We start from the raw sequence: 18,044 nt of genomic DNA, 5'->3' as shown, positions 1-18,044 counted from the left end.
ATATAACATCTGTTTATTAAATGCTTCTTGTGTCCCCTTGTACAAGTCTCAGTTGTTATCTTTTCTTCTGTAGAGAAGAGCACTGACAGAGACTTGGTGAATTCAATCCTCGATGTGGAAGATTTAGTCAAATATGGCAACAAACAGAGGTGGGATTTCTGTATTCATGTTGTCCTACTCGTCTATTTAACTAATAATCACTGTATTATTGATTAGACATTCAGTGAAACATGGTGTTAGCCCAATAGTTGTGTGTGCGCAGTGTGTGCATTATTATTGATTCATCTGCCAATCATTTATCCAAATTTCAGTGGTTTGGATTCTTATATGTGAAAAAATACTGAAAGAATCACATGTATCTCAGTTCCCTAAAGCCCAACTTGACTTCCCTAAAACAAACACTGCAAAACCCAAAGATATTCACTTTACTATCAAATAGGACATTCTGTTGAATGGTTGACTGAGGAAAGCTCAATTCATGCATAAAAAACAAAATGAACAAAATAGACAATTAAATCGATTATTTGTATGACAGTTAATCGTTGACTAAAATTTCCTGAGTGTGACAGCACTGGTGTACTCTTGTTGGTGTCACAGTCACACAGTGGTTAGCAGTACAGCCCTGCTCAGTTTGTGCCGGTTTGGATGGGCTAGAAACATGAAACTGGGTGCAATAACTGTAAACAATCAGCCTGATGGTGGCGCTGTACCATAAATGCAATTTTGAAACCGGACACAAACTCTAGCTCAGTGTGCTCTATGAAAAAGCCCCTTAGACCACAAATGTCCACCCTGATGGATTTTTTGTTGATTTGCATAATGTAAGAACAGTTAAATGAAGAACTTTCTGGATTTTGAGTTCTGAATTAGGTATACTCCCCTCGGGGACTGAGATGCACATTTCTACCACAAATGAGCAAAATCAGTCAAAAACATGGCCGCCGTAAGTCAGAATGTCTTCACAAAATGTGGAGTCTAACAAGAAATTGTCCATTAAGGTCAATTCACACCAAGTATAACTATGAATATAAAATATTGTTGTAAGGATCCACTTGACTTTTTCCTCTTGGTGTTGGATGCTCCTTCCATTAATTATTTGTTCAATCATCACAAAACTCAGATTGAGTTTGGGAATAGGTCTACAAAGGAATTTTGAGTCCGACCCATTAGAGGCACCAAAAAAGCCAAAAACATGCACCTAAAAACCCAGTTAACAGAATTTCACAGATTTTGGTGTGCACGCTCTGGGGGGACAAATATTTACCAAAATCTGAAGTGCCATATTTGATAGGTGGAAGTGGTCAAGGCCTATTACAAATTTACACAAAATTCAAGATGCTTTCAAGCAATCCTCATTTAGACTCCAGATACCCAAACAATTGGAGATCTCATTGCTTACTAATCATCTGAGGATTTTAAAGGCAAAATAGTTGTTTGAACGGCTGCAATAACGACCACTGACAAGTGTGCAGTGTGTGCAGTTATTGAAACACTGCAGACTTTGTGATGATGAAACAAATGTGTGACTGCTCTGACTCCTTTAAACAGAATTAATCTGGAGTGACTTTAATTTTGGCCAACTGAGGTGCTTTCCTCTGTTGAGTGCAAAAAGGTTTAAACCCACAAATTGATACTTACAGATATACATACATATATATATATGTGTTTGTGTGCATATATTTTTTTAAAATTTACTGTTGTGAACATTGTTGATGCAGCTATGAACTTTGTGCTTCTGCTTTGTTGTTAAAGACAAGTAACATTTTTCCACAGGGTGTGTCCTTACTACCTCTCCCGTTCCCTGAAACAGCAAGCAGATGTCATTTTTATGCCGTACAACTACCTGCTGGATCCAAAGGTGAGACACATGTCAAACTGCTGTGAATGAGGACACAAAACTTTCACAAAAATTCAGGTGAAATCTGCAGTCGCGCTCTGCTGAAAAATAAGACACAAATACCACAATTTACCACCTATCAGCTGGATTTACTGTCTCTCCTCCTCTGCAGAAGGAATTGATTTATAGTTCGGTGTAGGATTTCACCAGATGAAAAGTGAAAATATCGATCTATATTGTCATCTTTAAGATACACATTTATTTAGAAATTCCACTGACATGTCTGTGTCACAGATCTCTGGAGAGTATGATTTACACATGTGTGGTTGATCTTTAAGTGAACAGTGTGACTTCTATAACACTGCTGAGTATGAACTGCTCCACAAGAGACAGGCGACAGGATGACATGGTACAAATGTGGTACATCTCTTGAATTCTTTCCAGTGACCAAGGTAGCTGTTGTTCACAATCGCTCGTGTGAGAGCTACAATAGTTTGCTTACTAGCCCTGCGTCACTAAGCTTCTAGCACTTTCTTTTTCACAAGGACGCCCAAATCTTTTTCACTGAAGTGTCCAAAACTAGATCTTGGACTGCTGACTATAAGCACTGACAGTGATACTGCACATATAGAAGGATTTGCTTTGTTTTGTATCTTATAAATGATTAGTAATTAATTGATTGTTTGCATTTTCAACTGTTGGTTCAAGAAAATGCACAAAGTTGTCAACCCTAGTTTGGAGAGGTGATGGTGACATCATCAGTTAAAAGTAACTGATACTCTAGCACCAGTACTTTTACTTGTAATTGAGAAATATTTTAGCAGTGTAACAGTACTTGTACTTGAGTACAGATTTTCAGTACTCTTTCCACCACTTACTATTACATATCCAAATGTGTACTGTGTTTGTTTTGTTGTCTTGTCCCACAGAGCCGCAGGGCACACAACATCGAGCTCAATGGAGCTGTGGTCATCTTTGATGAAGCTCACAATGTGGTAAGTTACTTGAGAGGCGAGAGGTCTTACTGAGACCCAAGCAGTAAATCAGAGAAATAAAATGTTATTTTCACAGAGGTTACATTCTAAAGCACAGATGAACACTCTCACACCTCCACACATCCCTGCAGAGGTTTTGGTGGCCAGATTTTTGTGAATGCAGCTGAAGCAAACGCTGACAAATCAGTTAATCATCTAAAAAAACAATCCGGTTCTTTGGCTTCTGAGGCAGGGTGACTGAAAAACGTCAGGAACCAGTAGACTGCAGATTCAGGATCATGAAGACGGACATGACAGTGGTCTTGCCTGTGGTAACAGGTCTCATAGAGGGCAGAAAATCTCATAAGGTGATGTTTGTGTTGTCTGCAGGAGAAGACGTGTGAAGAATCAACATCATTTGACTTGACTCCCTATGATATAGCTTCAGCCATTAATGCTGTGGACAGGCTGCTGCTGGAGCAGGCTAAAGATGTGAGCCGTGGAGACTCTGTCAGTGAAGACTTCAACGTGGACTCCCTCAGCTCCGGTCAGAATGCTTATTTAAAGTTTTTATTATAACTTAAAATTGTGTTGCACCAATCTTTTAGACTAACTTAAAATTAAAACACATTAATGTTAAACTTCAGTTTAGTTTTTGCTCCAAACCTAGATTAAATGTAATTACATTGCACCAAAACTTTAGTTTAAAATGTGATCCAGTATTATCTTTAAACTTAGACTTTAAGAAGTTTAACTTAGTTGCCTTTTTACATGTATACAATAATTTGTTTCTGAGTCATCATGAATAGGCTAACTGGGCTAACCCAATTTTTAGCTAGCTAATAAATTATGTAACATTTTTAGCTAGCTCACAGACAATTAAACTTTTTAACAAACTTTTAGGTATCTAGCAGACAATGTAATGTTTTTTTTTTTTGTTTGTTTGTTTGTTTGTTTGTTTGTTTGTTTGTGTTTAGTCAGCTAGCAGATAATATATCTTCTTTTGTTTTGGCTTTTAGCTATTAAACAATGAAACATTTCAATGAATACAGAATAGGGATGTTCCCGGTGGCTAATTTACATGTCGATTAACATGTCAAAATTTAATTTAGACAGGTCTAACAGTAAGAAAACACTCTTAAAGCAGTTAAAATTGAGCCCAATTTATTAATTGATAATGTTAAACACTGTCTGAAAAAATACAGTGTGTATTAAGTACCATTTAAAGCCGTTAATCACAGTCTACAATTGTCATATTATATGAGTGAAATGTGGCACTTTGCACCATGCAATATGAACATTACACATTAACCTACAAAACATGACAACAGTTCACTGAAAGCTTCACTTTTTCAGACTGAAGAGGATCACGGTGTCTGCAGGCAAACTACATTGTTTACCCTGAGCTGACATTAGCTGCCAGCTTGACACACAGTGTGGCTAACATTAGCAATGCTAGCAGCAGCAGCTGCTCTGCTTGCAGGTTAATGTCCGTCTGTGCTGAATGTGGTCACATGTTGCTCCACTCGAGTGATTATATATCAGTTTATTGTGTCACAGTCTACATTCAATCTTATTTTCATTTCTTGTGTCAAAACAGTCCCAAACTGCACTGGTTTTATGAGCTGTCATCTGTCCCGCTTTGCTGATTAAAAATATCCGGTGTTATGTGGGCCATCGGGGCAGTCGTGCTGGGCGAGAGGGGCTGCAACCCCAACTACTGATGGGCAGCTGCATACCACCTTAGAGGCAACAGTTAACTGCCATTTTTACATGAATAAATATAGCTAAATAGTTTAACTGACTAATATTTCTTGTGCTGACTAGCATGGGTGGCGATGTTTAATTGTGTAGTCAACTAATTGTGCACATCCCTCATACAGAGCAGCCAGAGGTTAACAGGTTTGCCCCTTTTTTTATGGTTACTCAACCCTTACAGTAAAGCAACTTTCTCCATATTGATTCATTTGCAGATGCATATTTATTTAAGTTTGCTTTACATCACTAAACGTGGATTTACTAAACTGAAATAAGTTTTTATTGTGCAACAGAACTCTGCGTTAACTCATTTTTCTAAACTCTGATTAGAACTAATTTTACATTTTATCTTAGATTAATTTAATTTAACTTTGTTCAATCTGTTTTTTTATTGAGAGAATTTCATAAATGTATATGTGTGTGTATATATGTGTGTGTGTTTGTGTATGATCAACTATAAAGGAAAACAAGCAAAAGAACAAAATTCAAAATCAAGTTAACGATAGAAAAAAATCAAATGTTTGTTCCAGTCTGTCCCCCATCTCTCCTCACCTGTGAGTTATTTTCCATGTCATTTCCTTTTTTTTTTCTTTTTTGTTGTTTTTGATTTCTTTTTGTCTGTTCTTCTCTGGTTTTAGATTAATTTCTGTTTGTGCAACCCTCTCTAAATGTTATAAACAAATCTATATGAACCGAAATCTCAACTGGTAATATTTTGGTTTCAGGTTTAAAATTGGACATAACCACCATTGCTAAAATCAAACGTAAGTATTCTTAAAGGTATTCAGAAGATAAATAAGCCTCATTATTAGCAGTACATCAGTAACTAGTTTGGACCATTCATCAGTGCTCTGTTGGAGTTTTACCCATGGTCTGCTTTGACAGAGATACTGCTGGATCTGGAAGCTGCCATCGATTCCTATGACGTTCCAAGTGACAAAGGCATCACAAAACCTGGAATGTACGTGAAAGTGTGGTATCTAATCAGTATGTCTGTCTAACCTGGGTTTCAACACAAGTGTGCCCATCTGTTAGTTAGGTTAGCATGGCATCTGATACAGATTTCTACCAAACACTTCAGTCCATCCTGACATCACCCTCTCAGGAGAGTGACCTCATACTTTCACACCTTCATTTATGTGACTGTTATGAGACCTGAATGAGTCTCATATGACATTAGGGTCAAGTATCAAACCTCACTGTTTGTTGTTGCCAACCGCCTTCTGTTGTATGAAGTACTGAAATAGGGTTGGCTGATTATCACCTGAAATCAGTAACATTCACCTTAGTAATGATTGATGAAACTGTCTGTTATTAAATGCACCTGTGCACAGGAAGCCTGCCTCTTAGTTATTTGTACTGAACAACAAACAGAAATTCACGGATTACAATGTAAAATCGAGTAATAAAATAAAGTAACAAAGGCTCTACTGGAACTTTGGGGTTTGGAGTGATATTATTTTTCTCAGTTGTGTCTAAGAGTCTGCTGAGTCTAAAACAAGCTGCTTCAATCCTCTGACTGGTTTGGAAGCAAAATGCTTCAGAGACATTTTGTAAAAACATTGCTGTCACTGGGTTATATTAGCTATTGATGGAAAAACAAACAAAAATAAAACACCAAAAAATCTAAATGAATATCACAAAATTTTCATCATTGCAATGTGTCACCAGTGGATATCTGTGTGGCTGTAATTGTCTTCTGTCCATCCTCTTCTGTGTCTCAGCTTCATCTATGAGCTGTTGGAGAGAGCCCACCTGACCTACAGCAGCAAGACAGCAGTGTATGAAGCTCTGGAGCAGATCTCTGGATACTTAGCAGGACGTCAGTACTCTTTGATTTCTCTATATTTTTATGCCTCCACACTGGTGATAGGCACAGACGGAGGCATCATGTTGTTGGAATATCTGAAAAAACCTGCCATAAATGTCCACTTAGACTCAAGGATGAAATCATTGGAATGTTGTGGTCGGAGGTCACTGTGATGTCACAAAGCTGTTAGACTATAACTGGACTTAGAAATGAAGTGACATATTGTGACAATAACAAGCAATAAGGACTTGGACACTGCAAGTTGATTCGCTGTCCCGATATCCTAAAAGCAGAAGCCAGCTGTTCTGTAAATACACACTGGAGTTCAGTGAGCACCTGTCAGACTCCCATAAAGGGATATTTTACCCCAAAATTAAAATTCAGTCATTATCTACTCGCACTCATGCTGTTTGAAGGTTGGGTTTATTTTGTTAGACCACAAAACATGTTTAACAGGAAAAGAGCATTACAGAAAAACAACTGGGGAAAAACAAAACATAAAATGGTCTGGTGTAATCCAAGTCTCCTAAAGCCCCAACATGCCAAGTTGACTAAAACTAAAGTTATTTACACCATGCAACTTCTGTTTTCCTGTAAAAACTCCAGAAATGTTTTGTGGACTAAAAACTAAACCTGACCCTCAGCTGACATGAGGGTGAGTAGATAATGCCTCAATTTTAATTTTTGGGTGAAGTATTCCTTTAACATATAACTGTTCTTAACATTTACTCCTTCTGAAAGATTATTGATGATTTCTTATGACTCATAAACCGATACTATGGTGATGTTTTTGTCTTCATGACAGTGTGAACAGCACAAGTCACATGGAATCTGTTTTTTTTTTTTCAATGTGGTCCTAAATCAGATATAGGTCAGATTTTTTTTTTTTGGAATGTGACCTCAGTGTAAACAGTCAAGTGGAGTTGATCTGACTTTTCCCTCCCTCACACACCTACTGTGTCTTCAAAGACCCTTGTGTAGAGACACGGACAGATGTAGTAGTTAGTAGTAGGCTCCTAAGTAGCCCCTTAATAGCCTGAACATTTGCGTGACATCTCTTTATGAAATCATTCTCACCAATCCCACCTCTCCTCCATACAGCCACTGCTTCACAAAAAGCTGTAATTAAAAAGTTGTCTCTCTCCTCATCCTCATCATCGTCTGCTCATGAATTTAATGGTTTCCATGGCACATCGACTTCTAAATGAAACTAGAGATGGGGCCGATTTAATCTAATATCTGTATCAGGGTTCCATGTAAAGTGTTCATTGGATATCAGACTTGTGACACCAACCTGCTTTCTGAGTTTAAGTCTACAGTGACAGCTATTTACACCCAACAGTGTGATTTAATGGCTTGAGAGTTCTTTTCTACACTATATTTGCATACAATTTAAGGCTAACATATTGGCTATTCCTTACAAAGCTGTGATACAGCTGAGGTTAAGAATTTACAAGCCACCTCAACTCTTGTTCTAACAATAAACCAGCACAACAATGACAAGCACTGATATAAACTACCATGAACAAATACATGCAACAACAAAGGCATGACAGACACTAACTAACACGTTTCTCACAGAGTCAGGAATATTCCTGAACACAAGTGGACTGCAGAAGCTGGCTGATATCATACAGGTATGTTACATTTGAAAGTTAAAGGAATAGTTTTCTTTTTTATTTGTGTCACTTTTAAAGAGAAGCAAAGCAGAGGAGTTCCAACGAGTTCCACCAATCATAGCAGTCCCCCACGCTAAAATCATACATATACATCTCAATGAACCAATTCAATGTTTTATTTACTGTTTTATTATGTTATTTTATTTTGTCGCAAATGCTGAAAAGGTTTATTATTGTTCACGCTCTGTGCACTTACATTGTTTTTAATAATTTTGGTTTTTGAGTTTGAGCTCCAAAAAGTTTTTGCTTCTTTGTGGAATACCCCACCAAGTGAACATCTTCATTTACATTTAAATCATGTCTTGCCTGAATTTTACTAATCTTGAACCTTTCTGGTGATGTTAGGTTTAATACTCAGACTCCTTGGAACAAGATTAATTTCTAAAATTTGTAATTAATTTATAAGATTGATACTAATCTTCTTATTTTACTTTTTAGGGAGAAAGCAAGAAAGAAAATTAGCATATTTCCTAAAATGTCTGTTGTGGCCTACCATGTTTCCTGCTGTACATTACATCTAATGGTATAAAACATAAGTGATCCAACTGCAGTTTTTATCCATCTGTTTCGCAAATGTAATTCCTTCTGTCCTGTAGCTGGTGTTCTCTGGAGAACCATCAGAAAAGGACAGACAACTGCAGATGCAGTCCAACACAGCTCATTTTAAGGTGTGTATTCATTAAAAGCAATTGGTGGCCATATCTCCACACACTCTGTCATTATGCACACAGTGACGGTGTCAGCTGTCATGTCTGTCTGTTTGGCTCAGGTTCATATCCATCAAGACACCAGCTATCACAAGAAGAAACAGAGTAGTGATGTGTGGAGTTCGTCTTCATCAAAGAAGCAAGGTAATGATACACAACCTGTGACATGCAGGGCTGCAGTATTCACACAGCTACACCAGTGGAAAGTTACAGTCTGAATATCATTATTTGATCTGAGTGTCAGTTCAGAATGACTTGTTCTGATGTAACTTCACCCTGTTAGAAAGGTGAAGCAGTAAAGGATGCCAGCTTTAACACACTAATAATACCCTCTCTTTAACTTCCCTCCAAATCACTTCATGTCCTGCCATGAAATTTTCCATGTGTGTATCAAACCTGCTGAAACCTGCTCAAACTTAGAGTTAACTTTGTCATTAGTTTCTCTGAAAACCTGGTTAAACAGGTCTCATGTGTTTCTGTGCTCCTTGTAGGTAATATTCTGAGTTACTGGTGTTTCTCTCCGGGCTTCAGCATGCAGGATCTGGTGAAACAAGGTGTTCGCTGCATCATTCTGACCAGTGGTACCCTCTCTCCCCTGTCCTCATTCACCTCTGAGATGAGGATGTAAGTTTCCTTTTGTCCTCAAAGGTCATTTTACCTGTACATGCACAATATCTTCTCTTCAGGACTGGTTTGATCAAAGTCCTAGGTTTGTAAACTGTGGTACGTGAGCTCCCTCTAGTGGCACACAAAGGAGTGTCAGAAATGTTTTTTTTCATGAAGTAAATTAATAAAAACAAAAACGAAAAAGAAAATTGAAAAGCTGCAAATTTTGAAATGAAAATACATAAAATGTGAGATCACTGAAATGTTTCAAATATATAGCCTGTTCTGTCGTCAGGATCATGTACACAGTGTGTGCACACGTCATCATCAGCTAGCTACAAGCATAAACGTGATGGCAAGATAATAAGCAGGGGTAAAATTATGGGAATGAAAATTATTTCTTCAAAACCACTGCAACAGTCGCCCCAAACCGGAGGAGTGCAGCTCAGGAGGAGAACATTTAGAACAGCTGTGTTGGAAAAAATGAAGTGGACAACAGTTGGAGGAGACAGTCACACGTTATTTACTCAAATACAAGTACAGAAATTTGTGTGAAAAAAACACTCTGGTGAAAGTAGAAGTACTGATTCAACTTGTTTACTGCAGAAAAAGTACAAATGTACACACTCTGAAATGTACTTGAAGTGTAAAAGTAAAACATAGAAGTCTTTTATGTTGTTGTTTTTTTTGTCCTTGTTTCATCTTGTGTTTGTCTTATTACAGTTTTTTTTTTTCCTGCTACACCTTTTTCATCCTGTTGTCTCTTTTCTCTAGTTACATATTTTACTCCTTTTTAATCTTATTATGACTTTTACATTGTTGTGTTCTTGTTACATTGTTTTTTCTTGTTACATCTTCTTCATGTTCTTATGTCTCTTTTGTCTTTTTCTGTTTTTCATGGTTTATGTTGGGTTTTTTTGTCATGTTCTGTCTTTTTTTTGTTCTGTCTAACATCTTTTGTCTGTATTTCCCAAATGCTTTCTCAAATTTCAAATGCTTCAAAACTAAAGTAACAAGCCTGTTTTGAAAATGTCATGAGCAGAAAGTGTATTCAAATGTAGGGAGTAAAAAAAGCCTGACAGAAAGACAGAGCAGACAGTCTTGTAAACTATGAACAGGCTGAAAAGCTGCACTTCAGGAAATGTTCTCAAAAATATCAGATTTCAAGCAAACCCTTGACACTATTTATTTTGTAGCATTAACAGCAAGTTGAATTTGACCCCAGTTTGTTTTGTTGCTGTTGGTGTAGAGAATTCCCTGTGACTCTGGAGAACGGCCATGTGATTGAGCGAGACCAGATCTTTGTGAGCATCATTGACCGAGGCCCAGATGGAGCGGCGTTAAGTTCAGCATTTGATAGAAGGTCTGTTCTACACTTTTCAACAGTTACTTTTTTCCTTTTACCAGTGAAGTTAAATGCTTCACAAGCTTATTTTAGTAAGTTAATTTATTGGGCAGAGTTACACAGTTTTATAAGCTTGAGTTTGTCTGCCTTTTAATAGAACATTACATGTGATGTGGAGCAGCTTCTTTAATAAGAAAATGTTATTGCTCTACAGGTTGATCTTGTGGCTGTGATGATGTAAATAAAACTAATAATCTTTCCTTGTGCGACAGGTTTGTTCCTGAAAACATGGCATCTTTAGGCAACACTGTTGGTAAGATCAGACACATTGCCTATTGATTAGCTTTTAACCATCATTTTGTAGCTGTCATTATATATGCACATTCTTTTAAATCTGTTGGCATAGGGAGTTTCCAATTTTTATACTGTCTAACTAGCACTGTCTACTGTCTAACTAAATACTGTCTAACTAGCAATATCATATTTATTTGCTATGTTTTGGTACTAGACCTTCATCAGGCACACGATTTGTGTCCATGAGAAGCCATCTTAAAGGTCGCTGTAAATATAAATTATAGCAGTAAAAAGCTCCTAGTCAGATTCCAACATTTATGGCTGAACCTGATATCTAGAAAAATGGCATTTAAAAAGATCAATATCATCCTAAATTGTAAGGATATAAAACCCTCTCCATTACTGTAGAGAGCCTCAAAAATCATGCAGCTGTATGATTTTTAGAATGACCATCTCTAGGGTCTAGGGAGAATGGTCCAAAAAAGAGAAAATATCCAGTGAGGGTGAAAATGCCTTGTTGATGCCAGAGGGCAGAGGAGAATGGCCAGCCTGGTTCAGATAATAGAAAGACAACAGTAACTCAAAAAACCACTTGTTACAACTAAGGTATGCAGAAGACCATCTCTGAACACACAACATGTTGAACCTTGAAGCAGATGGGCTACAGCAGCAGAAGACCTCGCCAGGTATTACTCCTGTCAGCTAAGAACAGGAAACTGAGGCCACAGTTCACACGGGCTCACCCAAATTGGACAATAGAAGATTGTAAAAACATTGTCTGGTCTAATGAGTCTTGATTTCTGCTGCGACATTCAGATGGTCGGGTCAGAATTTGGCATTAAACATGAAAGCATGGATCCATCCTGCCTTGTCACAGGCCACAGTTCAGGCTGCTGCTGGTGGTGTAATGGTGTGGGGGGTATTTTCCTGGTACACTTTGGGCCCCTTAGTACCCACCTGAGTATTGTTGCTGACCATGTCCATTCCTTTATGACCACAGTGTACCCATCTTCTGACAGCTACCTCCAGCAGGATAACGCACCATGTCACAAAGCTCAAATCATCTCAAACTGGTTTCTTGAACATGACAGTGAGTTCACTGTACTCCACTGACCTCCAGAGTCACCAGATCTCAATCCAATAGGGCACCTTTGGGATGTGGTGGAAGGGAAGATATATGTCATGGATGTGCAGCCAACAATTCTGCAGCAATTATGTGATGCTGTCATGTCAATATGGACCAAAATCTCTGATGAATATTTCCAGCACCTTGTTGAATCTATGCCACAAAAAAATTAAGGCAGTTATGAAGGCAAAAGGGGTCCAACCTGGTATTAGTAAGTTGTACCTAATAAAGTGACTGGTGAGTGTTTATCCCTATTGGCTTATTTTCAAATGTAACCTGCAAATATTGCAGGTTATGGAATATCTATAAATTTATTTGTATTTTGCCCATTCAGGCATGTTAAATTTGATCGGTATCATACAGAGTGCCTTATTTTTATTTATATATTTTTGTATTTTTATTTTATTTCTGTCTCTGTGTGGGATATTGCAGTGTGTTTCTAGTATTGAAATATCACAAATAAATATTATATTGCAAGTTGCAGTGTGCGGGAGCCCTTTTCAAAGTGAATAAACTTCCAGTTTTCTTCTCTTAATTTATTTCCCATCATCTGCCAGTCCTCATCATCAGTTGTGCTATCAAACTCTCTCTGCCAAACCATTCTCTCATTTAAATTAACTGTCATTTTGAATTGTGCCTGTAGTGTGATAGTATGATGTTTTTCATCATTTCTGTCTTGATCATCGCATGAATGTGTTGGTTTCTGTGTTCTCTCTTCAGCCAACCTGAGCCGTGTGGTTCCTCATGGTCTCTTAGTGTTTTTCCCCTCCTTCCCCGTGATGGAAAAAACCCTGGAATTCTGGAGAGTGAGTGAAGTGATATAGACTCTTTTATAGCATAATGCACAGCTTTCTCATTGGTTACAAACTGTAAAAAGGACTGTTATTGTGTACTTTATTGTATATTTATTTTGAACTGTCCAAATGATTTCTGAATTGATGTTGTCATGGAGAATCTGTCTATGTGTCTGTTTGTGTGTATCTGTGTATTCTGTCTCACCAGGCTAACGGACATGCAGACCGCATTGAAACTATAAAGCCCATGTTTGTTGAACCTAAAGGGAAGGGCACCTTCACTGAGGTGAGTGTTTTGTATAATTCTGAATATAAAGATCTAGATGATGCAGGACTATGAACCTTCAATCAAGATGATATCCATGTTTCTTTAATGGTCTCACAGTATTTCATGAGCTGGTCATGGTGTGAGCTGGTAACAACAGCTGGTCTTGTCTCTCTGTCTCTTCTCAGGTTATAGATGGATATTACAGCAAAGTCAGTGATTCAACATCCAAAGGAGGAAGCTTCTTTGCTGTGTGTCGAGGGAAGGTGAGGTTCATGTGTAAAAAAAAAAAAAAAAATGGCCATGAAATGTGTTATGGATATTCATGATATCCAGAGAAGACATCCAGTCCCTCCAGGAGTTAGTGTGGGAAATGCCTGATTTTACAGCAGCTATTTAAAAAAAATCTGCACAAGTTATGTGAAATTTTTAGGGTTTTTTTGCAAAGAAATTGCGATAACAAATGAAAATTGCCCCCTCCCAAAAAAAAGTTAGGAATTAGCAATTTTTTATCCTTTTAATCGCTTTTTTGTATAATTCCTTAAAATTCAAAGCCAACTTCCAGGGAGCTTGTGTATTATATGTAACCTTACCAGAAAGGCTCAGGGTCACCAAAATTAGAGCAAAATATGCTTTGTATGATGTTTAAAAAATATGTTAAAAAATGTTCACTTGTTAGGGTACTCCACAAGAAGCAAAATCTTTTTGGAGCTCAAACTCAAAACCAAAACAAAATTATAAAAAATAATATATAAGTGCAGTGTTGATAAATGTCAATAATAATGATAAACCTCTTCAGTATCCGTGATAAAATAAAATAATACAATAAAACACTAAAAATAATAAAACATTGAGTCAGTTCATTGAAACCTGCTATGATTTCTGGAACTCGCAGGAAACTACAACTGTTGGTCAAAGTTGCAGAAAAGTTGTGGTTGGACAAAATTACAAGGTGGTACAGAATTCACAAGTATTGGCTGAATTTGCCTTAACTGTTGCAATCGCAACATTGCATCACTCTCTGCCACCACAGACAGAAATGACTCTGGCACTCTCCCTCTTTCACCCTCACTAAAGTTACACACTTACCTCGCTATGTCAGTAGTCTGTGGTGTTTGCTGGCTTACCTGTAACATTGGGACTGAACCCAAAATACTCTCAGGGCAGAGGCATTTGTCCTCTGTTTTTTTACCAGATAGTCCACTAACTTTATCCTCTAGAGGACATGTTTCTCAGCTCAGCTGCACTGCCTTGTCCTTCAGTAGAGACTGATCTCTGGTGGCACGTGCTATCAGCTACAATACAGCATCTGGTATTGATGCTATTAAAAATCATGCAGTCGGGATTTCTGTATTACCTTAATACCGCCCAAGTCTAGAAGAAGGCACATCTTTATGGACACTTTGGATTCATTGATGGTAGGATTGCAATGGACTACAGTTGTCCCGTGTTCAGTATGGGTCGCCCTCTGTGGTTTGACATGCATGTGATCCACTGACTACATGTAACCATCATGGTGTGAAACACAGTTTAATACCTGAAATGTAAATGCAGAGTTGGAGTTAAAGTCAGGACAGATGCTGCTGTGTCTTACTCTGCAGCACATCACTGTGAAGAGTAACTGAAGCCGTCACTTCACCTTGAGTGAAAAATCCTGACCATGACCCAGACATTTTCACCCTCATGCTGATTGAAGGTCGGGTTTAGTTTTTTAGTCCACAAAACACTGCTGGATTTTCACAGGAAAACAGTGTTGCAGAATCTCCCAAACAGTGGAAGTGAATGATGACCAGTTTTAAAATGTAAGAAAACAACTGACAAAAAACATAAAATGCCTCCATACTGCTTGTCTGGTGTAATCCAATTCTCCTAAAGCCCCAACGTGCCAAGATGACCACAAAATGTTATTTACACCATGTTTTTATCCTCAATCTTCACTGTAGATTCTTAGCCTGGAGCCACGTTCACATGCACACTGTCTGAACTGGATGTGTGTGGTGTGACGACGTGCAAACAGTATTGGGGCTTTAGGAGACTTGGACTACACCTGACGAGCAGTATGGAGACATTTTATGGTTTTTTCCAGTTGTTCTTTACATTTGAAAACCATTTACCAGTCACCATTCACTTCAATTGTTTGAGAGATTCTGCAACCTTGTTTTCATGTGAAACTCCAGCAGTGTTGTGCAGATTAGCAAAATACACCTGACCCACAACAATTGGAACCACTAAAAAACTAAAGCCAATCGGCATGAGGCTGAGTAGGTAATGATTGAATTTTCATTTTTGGGTGAACTATCCCTTTAAATATCGCATTTGCAAGAATATTTTTAATCCATTAAAAAAAAAAGTTAGTTTTGGGGCGGCACGGTGGTGCAGTGGTTAGCACTGCCGCTTGCTGGGTCAGGGCCTTTCTGTGTGGAGTTTGCATGTTCCTGTGTCTGCGTGGGTTCTCTCCGGGTTCTCTGGCTTCCTCCCACAGTCCAAAGACATGCATGCTAGGTTAACTGGTGACTCTAAATTGCCCGTAGGTGTGAATGTGAGTGTGAGTGGTTGTCTGTCTATGTGTCAGCCCTGTGATGAACTGGCGACTTGTCCAGGGTGAACCCCGCCTCTCACCCAATGTCAGCTGGGATAGGCTCCATAAGCCCGCGACCCTTACAGAATAAGCGGTTACAGAAAATGAATGAATGAATGAAAAAGTTAGTTATGGAGTGGTGTGACACATAGGTGATGGTATACACACAACAGAAAAAAAGGTTAAATGCTAATCTAACAATTAGATTCTTCCTTCTAGAACTTTTTTTTTTGCTATATTCTGCCAGAACAGGACCAGGGAGCTCCCAGCCTGGGACTGGTACATACTTCATTTGTATCCAGTATTGTCACAATTAAAATCTTTAAATAAAGTTTGTGTAATATTCAATGTTATATGATAATGCAAGCCCCATATTGAAGTAAGTTGGTATTTATACTGTAAGATTTGTGAAATAACTGGTAATTAAAATACAGCACTAAACCTCTGAATTCAGCCAGAGCGCACTATGATTCATGCAGACGGAGGCTTGTAATGTGACAGGTTTCAGGTAATTTAACCACTGTTCAGGTTTACGTCAGCTGTATTACTCAACTGTACCTGAGCACACAGTCACATATTAGAGTGACTTCATGAAGAGTTTCATCAAGTTGAACCTGAGAATATTACACAGCTATCAGTCCACATGAGCACTCCCTGTCTCTGTTTGACAGTCTGTCTGCTGCTCTCACAGATGCCTCACACTACAAAAACTGCTCTGTGACTGATTGGGCTTTAACTTAAGTGATTATTCTTAAAAACTTAAAAGAATAGATTTTGTCAGTTGTAAACTACCTGTATTTCTTCATGGAGTGGTGCAGCATCGTTCCTGTGCCTTCTGCAGCTTGACTCCAAAGGTTTACTTGGGGGGGTGCTTGTATTAATGTGGTACTGTCCATAGTACTGAAAGCAGAGGAGACTCATAGACAGACAGAATGTGTTCAGTTTTCCAGGTTATAAATCTCTGAGGTTCTTTGTGACCCAACAAATGGCACCCTGTATTACTGTCAGTCACAGATTTCCCAACACTGCTCTCTTACAGCATTTCTAAAAATGTCTTCCTATATAAGGCTAGCGAGGGTCTGGATTTTGCGGACACCTTTGGTCGGGGTGTCATCATCACCGGCCTCCCTTTCCCTCCCAGGATGGACCCTCGAGTCATCCTCAAGATGCAGTTCTTGGATGAGATGAGCCGGAAGAAAACTCAAGGGCTGAAGGTGAGGGAAGAATCTTCTTTGAACCGGCCTGATGATGTTTGAGTGCCTTAGTCTTATCGTGTGTGTGTGTGTGTGTGTGTGTGTGTGTCTGTGTGTGTGTGTGTGTGTCTGTGTGTGTCTGTGTGTGTCTGTGTGTCTCTGTGTTTCTCTGTGTGTCTCTGTGTGTGTGTGTGTGTGTCTGGACAGTACCTTTCTGGGCAGCAGTGGTACAGACAGCAGGCTTTCCGAGCTGTGAACCAGGCCATTGGGAGAGTCATTCGCCACAGGGAGGACTATGGAGCCATCTTTCTGTGTGACCAGAGGTCAGGCATGGAGCTTTACTGTTTCTGAGACACTTGATAGATTTTTGGGCCTCAATCCAGAATAGAATCATCATATTTATCAGTATTGAATATAGTCAGCAGCTGCAGAAAAGAGTATGAAGACACTCTTTTTGTGTGTGTTGTGCTCCAGGCTTCTCTTTTCTTTGATTTGCTAGCTGCTCTGCTCTGTGTGTGCTTCCCCGTGAAACTGTTCACTTTGGGAAGGTGACATAATATTCACAGTCATCAACTTCTTGATCTATAGAGCTGCATGTGCATTAATACATGGTAGACGTCCCCCTCTGTTCACCCACACCTGCACCTGTTTGATTTTTCAAGGTTAACTTCTGCTGCATGGGGCAGCTGTTTAGCTCAGTTGGTAGAGCGTCTGCCCCATGTGTGGAGGCCGTCAGTCCTCTGCAGCAGCCGCTGGTTCAACTCCTGCCTGTGGCCCTTTGCTGCGTGTCATCCCCTCTCTCTTCACCCCCCTTTCCTGTCTACTCTTCAGCTATCCTATCAAATAAAGGCAAGAAAAGCCCAAAAATATAACTTAAAAAAAAAAAAACTTCTGCTGCACATTTTGTCAAAGTCGAGGCTTGATGATAACCGCACAGTTCTACCAAGTCAAGAAAAGTATGAAATTTTAATTCAGTCATTTCCAGGTATGGATAAGTATGAAAAGAGAATACAGACTATTGCCTCTAGTCTGTTTTCTAAAATATAATTTTCCGAATTTCTAAAAAATAAGAGAACAA

The 18,044-nt window shown here is 38.7% G+C and overlaps 1 protein-coding gene across 1 annotated transcript in view; it reads left to right on the top strand.

Annotated features, from left to right (window-relative positions):
- Window positions 1-18,044, top strand: part of rtel1 (regulator of telomere elongation helicase 1) — a 35,351-nt gene that overhangs the window by 6,097 nt on the left and 11,210 nt on the right. The window contains exons 6-23 of the mRNA XM_084721988.1: window positions 74-149; window positions 1,774-1,858; window positions 2,767-2,832; window positions 3,202-3,358; window positions 5,295-5,333; window positions 5,455-5,530; window positions 6,294-6,391; window positions 7,961-8,016; window positions 8,655-8,726; window positions 8,828-8,909; window positions 9,257-9,389; window positions 10,621-10,734; window positions 10,989-11,029; window positions 12,857-12,942; window positions 13,139-13,216; window positions 13,384-13,461; window positions 16,841-16,987; window positions 17,174-17,289. Of these exons, the coding sequence (XP_084578114.1) occupies window positions 74-149; window positions 1,774-1,858; window positions 2,767-2,832; window positions 3,202-3,358; window positions 5,295-5,333; window positions 5,455-5,530; window positions 6,294-6,391; window positions 7,961-8,016; window positions 8,655-8,726; window positions 8,828-8,909; window positions 9,257-9,389; window positions 10,621-10,734; window positions 10,989-11,029; window positions 12,857-12,942; window positions 13,139-13,216; window positions 13,384-13,461; window positions 16,841-16,987; window positions 17,174-17,289 (1,600 nt within the window). The remainder of the gene's footprint in view (window positions 1-73; window positions 150-1,773; window positions 1,859-2,766; window positions 2,833-3,201; window positions 3,359-5,294; window positions 5,334-5,454; window positions 5,531-6,293; window positions 6,392-7,960; window positions 8,017-8,654; window positions 8,727-8,827; window positions 8,910-9,256; window positions 9,390-10,620; window positions 10,735-10,988; window positions 11,030-12,856; window positions 12,943-13,138; window positions 13,217-13,383; window positions 13,462-16,840; window positions 16,988-17,173; window positions 17,290-18,044) is intronic.

This window comes from Lutjanus erythropterus, chromosome 6, assembly GCF_056507025.1.
Source record: "Lutjanus erythropterus isolate fLutEry1 chromosome 6, fLutEry1.hap2, whole genome shotgun sequence".
Classification (NCBI taxonomy): domain Eukaryota; kingdom Metazoa; phylum Chordata; class Actinopteri; order Lutjaniformes; family Lutjanidae; genus Lutjanus; species Lutjanus erythropterus.
Note: the sequence above shows the minus strand (reverse complement) of the source record. Positions and strands in the feature narration are given on the sequence as shown.